Source organism: Panulirus ornatus, chromosome 55 (assembly GCF_036320965.1).
Source record: "Panulirus ornatus isolate Po-2019 chromosome 55, ASM3632096v1, whole genome shotgun sequence".
Taxonomy (NCBI): domain Eukaryota; kingdom Metazoa; phylum Arthropoda; class Malacostraca; order Decapoda; family Palinuridae; genus Panulirus; species Panulirus ornatus.
Window position 1 is genome coordinate 12,528,337 of NC_092278.1, and position 15,000 is coordinate 12,543,336.

General features: G+C 43.1%; 1 protein-coding gene across 1 annotated transcript in view; it reads left to right on the forward strand.

The window, feature by feature from the left end:
• LOC139765732 (uncharacterized) overlaps window positions 1–15,000 on the forward strand; it is a 556,217-nt gene that overhangs the window by 217,181 nt on the left and 324,036 nt on the right. The window contains exons 9-16 of the mRNA XM_071693548.1: window positions 728–909; window positions 1,559–1,762; window positions 1,947–2,148; window positions 3,446–3,626; window positions 11,098–11,751; window positions 12,043–12,268; window positions 12,431–12,447; window positions 14,928–15,000. The exon at window positions 14,928–15,000 is cut by the window's right edge and continues 139 nt beyond it. Of these exons, the coding sequence (XP_071549649.1) occupies window positions 728–909; window positions 1,559–1,762; window positions 1,947–2,148; window positions 3,446–3,626; window positions 11,098–11,751; window positions 12,043–12,268; window positions 12,431–12,447; window positions 14,928–15,000 (1,739 nt within the window). The remainder of the gene's footprint in view (window positions 1–727; window positions 910–1,558; window positions 1,763–1,946; window positions 2,149–3,445; window positions 3,627–11,097; window positions 11,752–12,042; window positions 12,269–12,430; window positions 12,448–14,927) is intronic.

The following is a 15,000-nucleotide window of genomic DNA, read 5'->3' on the forward strand; positions in this document are numbered from 1 at the left end:
ATTTTTTTCTTTTTCAATCGCTCGTGATCAACCAATCGAGTAGACAGTTATTCGAGACTTGAAAACTAAAGCTGGTTTAAAAGGCATCACTCTGAGCGGATTGCCTGTACAAAAATGGGTACCACCACAGCCGGAAAAAGCTGCTATAACAAGGTTGTACTAAATGATGGAAGCCTTTCTGCAGACAGCAGGGTGCCCGAGGGGTTGCACAAGTGCCATTGTGAATATCACCAACTCGTTTTATGATGGGATCACATCCCTTAACGTTCTGGTCTAATCCCACTGGAGGAAAGCTTTAGAAATGATCCACTGGGTACGGAAACAATGAATTAACCTGCTTTAAACCCTATATGCAAGAAAGGTTTAACAGAAAGTGAGGCATGGTTTTGCATACTCATGTTCTGAAATTGAAAAATATATATATGCAAAGATGAAAGACAGAACCAGCCACATTAGGAGAGGATATGACGCTCAAGGACATTGATATTTCTTTTCTTTTCTCTCACTTTCTCGACTCTTAGTAATGAACCAGAAGAAACATATCACTCTTAGAAAGAATTTGTCTTCCTAGTACGTTTCCTTTGGTCGCTGTAGACGGCTTTCTGGCCTAAATGAATTAACTTTGCCTTCCTTCAGATGACTAAGGTCATAGGAGAGGTAGCCTGGTATTCTTACATTCCCTCAAATGGTCTAGTAATAATGACACATGAAACTACAACCATTCCAGCATCCAGACCTCTTCGTGTTACATTCGGTGAGTTAGTTGAGCGAGTTCTTCCTGATACTGTAGCCAGTGATACAAAGTATGAATGTTTCAGAACTGATCCCATCCCACACATATATCCAGAAATAAGCATAACCAACAGAGATGATGATGAACAGCCGAAGAATATCTTAAGAGATTTGATTGTAAGATTAAGTTTCAAAAAAAATCCCCACACATTGTGAAAAGTTTATCTACGATAGCAGGAACAAAGAAGTAATGATCAGCGTTTTGTGGGAGAAAAGCAGATAAATTGTACATCTTTGAGACGCTGACATCTTTGCTGCACATAAGAATAGCGTCATGGCATATTATGCAGCTGGACGATGGTGTCAACACCTTACAACATATCCCGAGCTGTGAAGAGGCAGACACACCACTGCTCCTACGTACCATCAGGGAGAGGATAGCAAATGGTGCCCATCACAGAGAGGATAGCAAATGGTGCCCATCACAGAGAGGACTTCAAATGGTGCCCATCACAGAGAGGATACCAAATGGTGCCTATTACAGAGAAGACGGGGCAACTGGTGCCCATCACAGAGAGAATGGCAACTGATGGCCATCACAGAGAGGATAGCAACTAATGCCCATAACAGAGAGGATAGCAACGGGTGTCCATCACAGAGAGGACGGCAAATGGTGCCCATCATAGAGAGGAGTGCAACAGATGCCCATCACAGAGAGGATAGCAGCTGGTGCCCATCATAGAGAGAACGGCAAATGGTGCCCATCATAGAGAGGATAGCAAATGATGCCCATCACAGAGAGGACGGCAAATGGTGCCTATCACAGAGAACACAGCAACTGATGCCCATCACAGAGAAGACGGCAACTGGTGTCTATCACAGAGAGAATGGCAACTGGTGTCCATCAAAGAGAATATGGCAACTGGCGTCCATCACAGTGAGGATGGCAACTAGTGTCCATCACAGAGAGGATAGCAACTGGTGCACATCACAAAGAGGACAGCAGCTGGTGCCCATCACAGAAAGGATGGCAACTGGTGCCATCACAGAGAGGATGGAAACTAGTGCCCATCACAGAGAGGATGGCAATTGGTGCCATCACAGAGAGGATGGAAAGTGGTGCCCATCACAGAGAGGATGGCAACTGGTATGGCAACTAGTGTCCATCAGAAGAGAATGGCAATTGGTGCCAATTACAGAGAGGATGACAACAGGTGCCCATCATAGAAGGGATGGCAACTGGTGCCATCACAGAGAGGATGGAAACTGGTGCCATCACAGAGAGGATGGCAACTGGTGCCCATCACAGAGAGGATGACAACGCAGAGAGGATGGCAACTGGTGTCATTAGAGAGAGGATGGCAAGGATGCCCATCACAGAGAGGATGGCAACAGGTACCCATCACAGAGAGGATGGTAAGTGATGTCCATCACAGAGAGGATGGCAACTGTTGTCAATCACAGATAGGATGGCAATTGGTAGCCATCACAGAGTGGATGGCAACTGGTGTCCATTACAGAGAGGATGGCAACTGGTGCCATCACAGACAGGATGGAAACTAATGCCCCTCAGAGAGGGGATGACAACTGGTGCCCATCACAGAGAGGAGGGCAACTGGTGCCCATCACATAAAGGTTGGCAACTAGTGACCATCACCGAGAGGATGATAACTGGTGCCATCACAGAGAGGATGGCAACTGGTGCCATCAAAGAGAGGATGGCAACTGGTGCCATCACAGAGAGGATGGCAACTGGTGTTCATCTGTAAGGTTGAGTTGATAGGAAGGAAATCAGGTCTTCTTCGTCTGTGGTACTCAATGAAGATCAGGCGGCCTTTGTAGATTTATTACAACAAAACGTGTACGTCCATCTGTAGTACTCTGGGCTATAGTCTTATGACACACTACGACACATTCTAGTGAACAGTGTGACGATGCTGGCCAGTGTGTCCCCTCAGGTCACACTGGCAGGGGTTATATTGGAGTCCGTCAACACCCATTCAACAACGTGTTCAAATAACAGATCAGCTTATACGAGTTCAAATAACAGATCATCTCATACGTGTTCCAACATCCTGAGTAACAATAGCCGGTGGGAACAGTGAGCCCGTGGCAACATGCATCTAACTCTATGTAACTCACAGTAAAATGATAATGACAAATACCTAATGAAAAATTAATGATAGTGTGCGTGAGTCTTACACATCACAGAGAGGATGGAAACTGGTGCCCATCACAGAGAGGATGTCAACTGGTGTCCATCACAGAGAGGATGGCAATAGGTGTCCATCATAGAGAGGATAGCAACTGGTGTCCATCATAGAGAGGATAGCAACTGGTGCCATCACAGAGAGGATGGCAACTGGTGCCCATCACAGAGAGGATGGCAACTGGTGTCTATCACAGAGAGGATGTCAACTGGTGCCATCACAGAGAGGATGGCAACTGGTGTCCATCATAGAGAGGATGGCATCTGGTGCCCATCACAGAGAGGATGGCAACTGGTGTCCATCATAGAGAGGATGGCAACAGGTGTCCATCACAGAGAGGATGTCAACTGGTGCCCATCACAGAGAGGATGGCAACAGGTGTCCATCATAGAGAGGATAGCAACTGGTGCCCATCACAGAGAGGATGGCAACTGGTGTCCATCATAGAGAGGATGGCAACTGGTGCCCATCACAGAGAGGATGGCAACTGGTGTCTATCACAGAGAGGATGTCAACTGGTGCCATCACAGAGAGGATAGCAACTGGTGTCCATCACATAGAGGATGGCAATGCAGAGTGGATGGCAACTGGTGCCCATTACAGAAAGGATGGCAACAAAGAGAGGATGACAATTGGTGCCCATCACAGAGAAGATGGCAACTGGCGCCCATCACAGAGTGGATGGTAACTGGTGCCCATCACAGAGAGGATGACAACTGGTGCCCATCACAGAGAAGATGGCAACTGGCGCCCATCACAGAGTGGATGGTAACTGGTGCCCATCACAGAGAGGATGACAACTGGTGCCCATCACAGAGATGATGACAACTGGTGCCCATCACAGAATACTGTGATTCATAGTTCAGATATGGATGTTGACATACGTACCGTTTCGTATATTCATTCAATCCAAGCAGACATCTGTTTTCAAACAGGCACTAAAAACGAATCATGAATCACTAGTATTCAGTAAACTACCAGTACACCATCTCCAGAATCATGCAAACAAGTAATTCGAATTTCTATCTTTACAGGTTGTGAGTTTGTGAGTTTGCCTTTTGATAAGGTAGAGATTATAAGCATTTGTGGTCGATTATGACAACAATGAAATAACACAAGACATTTTATGATCGAGGTCAGCGTTTCCCCACCTGGGTTACAGTACATGTAACCCCAGGGGTACAGTGGCACTTCTCAAGGGGTACATAGGAGTCTTAGTGTATAACTCATGGTGTACACTGCTGTACAGTGTACACCATGAGTAACGTAGAGCATAAACAATATAGAACAACCTCGTCACAAAGTAACTGATAAGGAGAGCAACCAATTAGGCAAGCTCTCTCTCTCTCTCTCTCTCTCTCTCTCTCTCTCTCTCTCTCTCTCTCTCTCTCTCTCTCTCTCTCTCTCTCTCTCTCTCTCTCTCTCTCTCTCTCTCTCTCTCTCTCTCTCTCTCTCTCTCTCTCTGTCATGTTAACAAGTTACATATGATATAGAGCACTTCAGAAATTCATAAACTCTTAAAGATCATCATACCGAATGCGTTTTGAGCGCGTTCCGTTCTAGTCGAGAGACTCGTATGAGTGTAGGTAGCCAGGCGGTCGACAGGTCTCTGCTTCAGTTATCCACAAGCATTAGTCGTGAAAGGTTCGTTGGTGTCATTTGTGACAAACGCGTTCCAGCTGCCTTACCGAGCTGAGCAAAACATATATAGCTAGGTTATTTAGCTGATTTCCTCCCCTCTGGTGCTTGGTTTTTGGGCGTGAGACTTACTGGAGTCCATTAAGAAGGCTACGTGTGCAATAAAGACCTTTAACTGAGAGGAGACTGCAGGAGAACCCAACCTGGGTGTTTTATCGTCCAGCCACACTTTGAAAACTTTATTGCTCAGTTAGCTGCCTGATTTTTCATTTTTTTTTCTTAGGGTAAAAGTTAATTCTTTATCTCCATTATCCAGGCTGGTTCGCCACTCGGAGGACTGTGTCTAATTAGCCCCTTAGGATGGGCCCAAATAAGCCACCCTGGGCAGTGATGGTGAACGACTTTGTATCAAGTATAGGAACGCCTCCCTCAATCCCTTCCTGATTAAGGTTATTGATGGCTGCTGGGCGGGAGTGGCTGACGCTGTGAGGAGGAACTGGCAAGTGGCGACTTGCTAGTTAAGGTCAGACCGACAAGCCAGGTAACTGACCTTCTTCTAAAGTGGAGTAAGTTCCATATTTACGATGTTGTGGTCTCCATTGCCCGTCTCCACCAACTGATGCAGGGGAGTAATCTTGTGTCGTGATGTCATGAACATGTCGGAGGATGACATTGTAGAAGAACTATCACACTAGGACGTCGCTGCTGCTGCCTGGGTGATCATCAAATATGGTAATGGCCAGCCACGTAGGACCCCTTTACTCAACCTTGCTTTCGGAAGATCCAAATGACCAGACGTGATCACAATTGTATATATGCCATGCCAAGTCACACCATATATACCAAACCTCCCAAGATGCTTCAAGTGTCAGCAATATGGCGGTCATCACGAAACGTTTTGCGCTGCCTCCGAAGATGCTTCAAGTGTCAGCAATATGGCGGTCATCACGAAACGTTTTGCGCTCTTTCTGCTGGATGTGGGAAGTGCTGACGGTGAGGGTCATACTGCTGACGGTGGGTTGTACAGATGATGGGTCATACTGCTGACGGTGGGTTGTACAGATGATGGGTCATACTGCTGACGGTGGGTTATACAGATGATGGGTCATACTGCTGACGGTGGGTTGTACAGATGATGGGTCATACTGCTGACGGTGGGTTGTACAGATGATGGGTCATACTGCTGACGGTGGGTTGTACAGATGATGGGTCATACTGCTGACGGTGGGTTGTACAGATGATGGGTCATACTGCTGACGATGGGTTGTACAGATGATGGGTCATACTGCTGACGGTGGGTTGTACAGATGATGGGTCATACTGCTGACGATGGGTTGTACAGATGATGGGTCATACTGCTGACGGTGGGTTGTACAGATGATGGGTCATACTGCTGACGGTGGGTTGTAAAGATGATGGGTCATACTGCTGACGGTGGGATGTACAGATGATGGGTCATACTGCTGACGGTGGGTTGTACAGATGATGGGATGTTGTATGTCAGCTGTGAGGGTGACCATCCAAGCTGGGACCAGGACTGTCCCTGGGTGACCATCCAGGCTGGGACCAGGACTGTCCCTGGGTGACCATCCAGGCTGGGACCGGGACTGTCCCAAGGTTCAAGTTTGAGAAGGAAGTCTGTTTGGTTAAGACATTCAACAATATTTCATATAGCGAGGCTAGCAAGAGGGTCAAGGTGTCTCAAGCGACTTCGAATCCCAGTGAATCCTTTGCTTCGAAGGTGAAATATAAAGCGACCATTTGTTTGTACAATCATCACCACACAGACCAGCCCTGAACCACGACCTCGCGCCAACCGAAACTTTCACCCAACTTAAACCTGATTTCTTCAACCCACCCAAACCTGCACACGAATCTTAGGCCAACAAAACCTCGTCCGTCCGTCCAAAATAAACAAAAGGAAGAGAACAAGATGAATCTAACAAAATCAAACAAAAGACCAACCCTCGCACGTCATGGTTCCTGTAGCTTCGCTGAGGGAGACTATACTTCCCAAGTCCTCCTCATCCGGGTCACTTGATTCAATGGACCAACGCCACCTCCAGGGGGCGTTCAACCCAACCCCCCTTCTGGGGAGCTCGCCCAAGTCCAGTGAAAAACGGGTTCAGAAAGCTGGCGGCCGGTTAGATAACTCTTAAACCAACACGTTCAGTCTTATACAATGGCATCGTAGAGGCCTTAGGAATAAGCAAGCACAAGTACAACTGTTGTTTGCATTATATAGGCCAGCCGTTATTTGTTTACAAGAGACCACCAATGTAAACAACACAGTCGAAGATTGTGATGTTCTGTATAGATGTCGCTCGTCCAGAAAGATGAAGATTGTGGTGTATGTACACCAAACCTTACACTACACACAACTGAATTTAAATTCTACTCTTAGAAGCGGTCGCATGTAAAGTAAAATCTGATAACCTGTACCTGGCCATTTGTTCAATATATTGCTCTGGTTCCAAAGCACTTGATAATCATATTGAGCTACTTTCAGTTATCAATCAACTTCCCCATAATAAACTTATTTAAGGAGTTTTTAACGTTCGTCATTATCAGTGGCGAAGTATCCGGACAGACTCAAGAAGGAAACGATTGGTTAAATTGATTATCAACTCTGACGTCACTCTTGTGAACGACGGTAGTGGAGCTCGTGTAGATGATCGGACTGGCAATATTTCAACCATCGATCCATCTTCGTCATCGCCAGGTATACTTAACGACATCATCACCTGGGGTGACCACTGCCTGGGAAGTGACCATTTCCTGATCTGTCTTTCTTACTCACGTGACATTATGACCAACCCACCCGTCTCGTCTCCGCCTAAATGTAATTATATAAGAAAGCAGATTGGGTGTCATGTGCAAGGCTGGATTTACTTACTAATTATTATTCATTATTATTTATTATTTCTTATTTATTGTTTATTATTTTTTTGTTATTATTTATTATTATTTATTATTTATTATTTATTGTTTATTATTTATTGTTTATTATTTATTTGTTATTTTTTTTTTTTTTTTTTTTTTATACTTTGTCGCTGTCTCCCGCGTTTGCGAGGTAGCGCAAGGAAACAGACGAAAGAAATGGTCCAACCCCCCCCCCCATACACATGTACATACACACGTCCACACACGCAAATATACATACCTACACAGCTTTCCATGGTTTACCCCAGACGCTTCACATGCCTTGATTCAATCCACTGACAGCACGTCAACCCCTGTATACCACATCGCTCCAATTCACTCTATTCCTTGCCCTCCTTTCACCCTCCTGCATGTTCAGGCCCCGATCACACAAAATCTTTTTCACTCCATCTTTCCACCTCCAATTTGGTCTCCCTCTTCTCCTCGTTCCCTCCACCTCCGACACATATATCCTCTTGGTCAATCTTTCCTCACTCATTCTCTCCATGTGCCCAAACCATTTCAAAACACCCTCTTCTGCTCTCTCAACCACGCTCTTTTTATTTCCACACATCTCTCTTACCCTTACGTTACTTACTCGATCAAACCACCTCACACCACACATTGTCCTCAAACATCTCATTTCCAGCACATCCATCCTCCTGCGCACAACTCTATCCATAGCCCACGCCTCGCAACCATACAACATTGTTGGAACCACTATTCCTTCAAACATACCCATTTTTGCTTTCCGAGATAATGTTCTCGACTTCCACACATTTTTCAAGGCTCCCAAAATTTTCGCCCCCTCCCCCACCCTATGATCCACTTCCGCTTCCAAGGTTCCATCCGCTGACAGATCCACTCCCAGATATCTAAAACACTTCACTTCCTCCAGTTTTTCTCCATTCAAACTCACCTCCCAATTGACTTGACCCTCAACCCTACTGTACCTAATAACCTTGCTCTTATTCACATTTACTCTTAACTTTCTTCTTCCACACACTTTACCAAACTCAGTCACCAGCTTCTGCAGTTTCTCACATGAATCAGCCACCAGCGCTGTATCATCAGCGAACAACAACTGACTCACTTCCCAAGCTCTCTCATCCCCAACAGACTTCATACTTGCCCCTCTTTCCAAAACTCTTGCATTTACCTCCCTAACAACCCCATCCATAAACAAATTAAACAACCATGGAGACATCACACACCCCTGCCGCAAACCTACATTCACTGAGAACCAATCACTTTCCTCTCTTCCTACACGTACACATGCCTTACATCCTCGATAAAAACTTTTCACTGCTTCTAACAACTTGCCTCCCACACCATATATTCTTAATACCTTCCACAGAGCATCTCTATCAACTCTATCATATGCCTTCTCCAGATCCATAAATGCTACATACAAATCCATTTGCTTTTCTAAGTATTTCTCACATACATTCTTCAAAGCAAACACCTGATCCACACATCCTCTACCACTTCTGAAACCGCACTGCTCTTCCCCAATCTGATGCTCTGTACATGCCTTCACCCTCTCAATCAATACCCTCCCATATAATTTACCAGGAATACTCAACAAACTTATACCTCTGTAATTTGAGCACTCACTCTTATCCCCTTTGCCTTTGTACAATGGCACTATGCACGCATTCCGCCAATCCTCAGGCACCTCACCATGAGTCATACATACATTAAATAACCTTACCAACCAGTCAACAATACAGTCACCCCCTTTTTTAATAAATTCCACTGCAATACCATCCAAACCTGCTGCCTTGCCGGCTTTCATCTTCCGCAAAGCTTTTACTACCTCTTCTCTGTTTACCAAATCATTTTCCCTAACCCTCTCACTTTGCACACCACCTCGACCAAAACACCCTATATCTGCCACTCTGTCATCAGACACATTCAACAAACCTTCAAAATACTCATTCCATCTCCTTCTCACATCACCGCTACTTGTTATCACCTCCCCATTTACGCCCTTCACTGAAGTTCCCATTTGCTCCCTTGTCTTACGCACCCTATTTACCTCCTTCCAGAACATCTTTTTGTTCTCCCTAAAATTTACTGATAGTCTCTCACCCCAACTCTCATTTGCCCTTTTTATTTGTTATTATTTATTATTATTATTTATTATTTATTATTTATTATTTATTGTTTATTACTTATTTGTTATTATTTATTATTATTATTTATTATTTATTATTTATTGTTTATTATTTATTTGTTATTATTTATTATCAATATTCATTATTTATTATTTATTATTTATTGTTTATTATTTATTTGTTATTATTATTATTATTTATTATTTATTATTTATTGTTTATTATTTATTTGTTATCATTTATTATTATTAGTTATTATTTATTATGGCCGTCCTGGATATATCGGTAATAACACTGATATAAAAGCCTACAACTTTACAACCAACATACTTAGGGCTTATGATGACGATTCTATCCATAAGGTTTGTACAATTTCCAGAAAGCATAGAGTTCCACGGTGGTGGACACCAGGTTGGCGGAATGCAGTGCGTGAGTGCAATAAGAGATACAGGATTGTCGACGACGAGCCTCAGATAACAACTTCATAACATACAAACTAGCAAGAGCTCAGGCAAGAAGAACAATAAAAACAAGCAAAGAAGATGTCTCCTGATGTGGCTATGTCTCAACCATCAACCAACAAACATCCATAAATCAGGTCTGGTCCACAATGAATAAACTTGAAATATCAAACATCAGAGTCCCCCACCCCACCACAACTACATCTTCATAACCCGTTGCACACAGCCAACTCCTTCACCAAGAGTTTCTCCCACACAAGCAGCTTGGCCAGGTACGACCAGCGTTTTATTTACAACAAACATTGACTTTGTCAGCGAGGCGACCTGCCGCCACTACAACAACCTGTTTACAATGAAAGAACTTCTTGTTGATCTGAAATCCTGTAAAGGTTCCAGCCCCGTGGCCTGGCGGGGTCACTTACGGGACGATTCAGCATCTTAGTCAGGACAACTTGGCTAAACTGTTAGCATCGTACGGTGAAATTTGGACGTCTCGAACGTATCCAAACTCATGGCACTTTGCGCACATCTTCCCGATCCCAAACGACTCCGGACGCCTTACGAATACCAATTCGTTTCGACCTATTGCACTGACGAGCTGTATTTGTTAGGTCATGGGAAAGAATGGTAAATAAAAGGCTTCTCTTTTTGTAGTGTCTAGAAACTTATTCAATAGTGAACAGTGTGCTTTCCGTACCAACAGAAGCACAATGAATCATTCAATAAATTTGGAACATTGTATTTCAGAGTCATTTTTGAAGAAAGACTATTTCATTAGAGTATTTCTAGATTTGGAAAGATTGAAGTAAACTTTATGTTATTTGGTTAAGAGATTATTTACCCATTCTTAATCAAAACTCTTTAAGGAATAGAACTTTCGCTGTCAAACCTGCTGCACTTAACGTGATTTCGGACACATTTGTCCAAGTAAATGGGGTACCGCAAGGCAGTGTTCTAACCAACATTATTCAGTATCATGATTAATGATATTCTGACTCCAGCTTTCGTCCCCAGGAATCTTAAATACTCACTCTTTGCTGACGATGGTGCAATATGGCATTCTACCTGTAATGCACAGGAACAAGTTCAAGCTGACGATGGTGCAATATGGCATTCTTCCTGTAATGCACAGGAACAAGTTCAAGCTGACGATGATGCAATATGGCATTCTACCTGTAATGCACAGGAACAAGTTCAAGCTGACGATGGTGCAATATGGCATTCTACCTGTAATGCACAGGAACAAGTTCAAGCTGACGATGGTGCAATATGGCATTCTACCTGTAATGCACAGGAACAAGTTCAAGCTGACGATGGTGCAATATGGCATTCTACCTGTAATGCACAGGAACAAGTTCAAGCTGACGATGGTGCAATATGGCATTCTACCTGTAATGCACAGGAACAAGTTCAAGCTGACGATGATGCAATATGGCATTCTTCCTGTAATGCACAGGAACAAGTTCAAGCTGACGATGATGCAATATGGCATTCTTCCTGTAATGCACAGGAACAAGTTCAAGCCGCGCTTGATCACGTTCATCGTTGGGCGATACAGTGGAGTTCCAAGTTTTCTGCCACTAAAAGTATCTCGGTTGTTTTTACCCGTAAAAATAAAATCCCGAACTTACAATTAGAACAACTTAACAACCAGATACCTCTTTTGCAGTAACGTAAAATTCTTTGGTTTAAATATAGATAGGCGAGTAGCTTAGAGAACACATATTGATTATATGATAATAAATTGTAGTAAAAGATCAAATAGTCACAAATGCATTTTGGGTTCCTTCTGAGAAGGTGACAGATCTTTATTAATGGTTTATAAGTCCCTGCTTAGATCTAAACTAGACTATGGTTCCCAGGTGTAAGCTTCGACAAGCGATTGTACCCTGAGGAGATCAGATGTGTTACAAAATAAATGTTTGCGCATGTGTGTCTTGGTGTCCTGACATGTACTAGAGTTCCACGATTGGAGGTTGAGGCTAATGTACCTCCTCTTCGGCTGCGACGTGAGATTGTGTCGTGGAAGTGTGGTATTCTGATGGACAGGAGGAGCAACACTCCGGTCTGTCGCCTCATTATTGAATGGTTACAGTTTGGCGACAGAGGCGTTAGGCCACTGGCCCTCAGAATACACTCCAGCAGTGAGAACTCTGGTATCACAGTGCAAGAAGTGGACACGCTGGTTAGAAGTAGATTGGCTCCTTGGGAGTTCTCTAACATTAAGATAAAGACAAACTGATTCCCAACTAAATAGGCTGATGCACCGGCCGGAGAGTGAGGCACAGCAACGTTTTCATAAAGTTATTTTTGACTACCTTTCTTATTCCCACCTCTTCACTGACAGGTCCAAGATGAACGAAGGTGTGGGTGCAAGTGTATGGTGGGTGGAGCGCTCCCTCAGGCAACGCTTGGGCGACCATACGTCTAGTTTTGTGCGAAATTACTTGCTATTGACAAAGCCACAGATCATATGATTAACACTAATACTTTTTAAGCAGTAATTTTCTTCAGATACACTCTCAGCTCTTAAACCATAGACTCTTCTTTTCTGAAAACCCATACAAATCTTCACCTTAGCCTCCACAAGATAATGATCAGACATCCCTCCAGTTGCACCTCTCAGCTCATTAACATCCAAAAGTCTCTCTTTCGCACGCCTATCAATTAACACGTAATCCAATAATGCTCTCTGGCCATCTTTCCTACTTACATACGTATACTTAGGTATATCTCTCTTTTTAAACCAGGTATTCCCAATCACCAGTCCTTTTTCAGCACATAAATCTACAAGCTCTTCACCATTTCCATTTACAACACTGAACATTTCATATAAACCAAATATTCCCTAAACTGCCACATTCTCACCTTTGCATTCAAATCACCCATACTATAACCCGGTCTCGTGCATCAAAAGTACGAACACACTCACTCAGCTGCTCCCAAAACACTTTCTTCTCATGATCTTTCTTCTCATTCCCTGGTGCATAGGCACTAATAAACACCCACCTCTCTCCATCCACTTTCAGTTTTACCCATATCAATCTAGAGTTTATTTTCTTACGCTCTATCACATACTTCCACCACTCCTGTTTCAGGAGTAGTGCTGCTCCTTTCCTTGCTCTTGTCGTCTCACCAACCCCTGACTTTACTCCCAAAACATTCACAAACCACTCGTCCCCTTTACCCTGAACTTCGCTTCACTCAGAGCCAAAACATCCAGGTTCCTTTCCTCAAACATACTGCCTGTTTCTCCTTTCGTCTCATCTTGGTTACATCCACACACATTTAGACACCCCAATCTGAGCCTTCGAGGAGGATGAGCACTTCCCGCGTGACTCCTTCTTCTGTTTCCCCTTTTAGAATACAAGGAGGGGAGGGTTTCTATCCCCCCTCTCCCGCCCCCTTTAGTCGTCTTCTATGACAAGTGGTGAATGCGTGGGAAGTATAATTTGTCCCCAGGAATGATTATACTATATTATAACTTATATATGTGCATGTTTATGGTGAAGGCCTATCTCTACCTTTTCAATCTCCTTCGTAGTTCCTTCCTTAACCATTGTAGTGGGTGCAGTACCGACTGGGCAGTTCTGACATTTTCTATATTCGTCCTCAATATGCCCGTATATGTATTTAGCTATGTTTATGATGTATTCAGCTCATGGGACAAGTCAAAATCAAATAGGTTGCAGGCCTAACGGCCTTTTTCATATGGCTGTAAAACGCCAAAAGCAATGTCAGTTGTGAGCAAAGTTAGCTGGGTAGAATTTTTCAGGTAAGCGTATTCATATTTGTCAATTACTTTCGTCACTTCTTACATAAAACTCTAAATCATGATGAAGTTACCTCCGCCAGGCGATGTGATTTTGCCGGCGTTTATCTAATAATTCATTTACACATTTATCTATGTTTGTCTGTGAGCAGAATTACTCAAAAACCAATATATTTTACCTACTGTTATAATGAAAGTAAAATTTGCAATCAAGATAAGATTACTAAGCATACATACAATATTATGTACAAATATGGCAAGCAAACCTTACGTATAAAAATAAGATAAACGAAACATTTTGAAATACAGGACTATCGTTCAGCAGGAATAGAGAATAAAGATACAGAATAAATTGACTTTGAATTCTTATCTTTTTATTTTTTCCCATATCACTTTCAAATTCTAAAGTTTAGGACTAAGAATTGTATTACTCACTTATAGCTTAACAAATGTCGTTGCATGGTATGAAAAATATTACTTCCTCCAATTATGATTCTCATTGGGTCGGCCCACTCGGGAGCCTAGTGAGTTGCCACATAGCTTATTTCATCCACAGACAACAGCAACCATCACACTCGCCACTCTCTCGTCCACATAATAAGTTTATTATGATACGCTCGTTGTCTGGCTTGGACAATCGCATGTTTACCAAATGGCGTCTCCTCGTTGTATATCAACTGACTGTTATATTTCTCTCTTGTGTCTCCCCTGATGATGTGATTATGACACGAAAGTGCACTTGGCAACTTTTCGTGTTTCATTTTCCCCGTGGACTCATAGGAATATGCACACAAACACAACTATTCGCTCAACCACACAGTCACTCGAATACATTTGGTATTAATAAAGGAAATTCATTTTCTTTACATTTATTGCTTTTGTTATTCATAAACATATTTTCTTTCAACCCTTGAATTATAGCATGAGCAAAAAACGGATATATTTAGAGACTCTCAGTTGGGATTTATATCCATGGTAAACAATGGTATCGATGTTCCACAGTGTGTAGTTTGTCAGAGAAATACTGGGCAATGGTTCAGTGAAGCCAAGCCTTCTCACTCGACATCCGCAGGAAGTTTATCCGAAATTCAAAGACGAAAGATCTTGACTTATTCAAGTGTAAAGAAGCAGTGCTCAAGAAACAA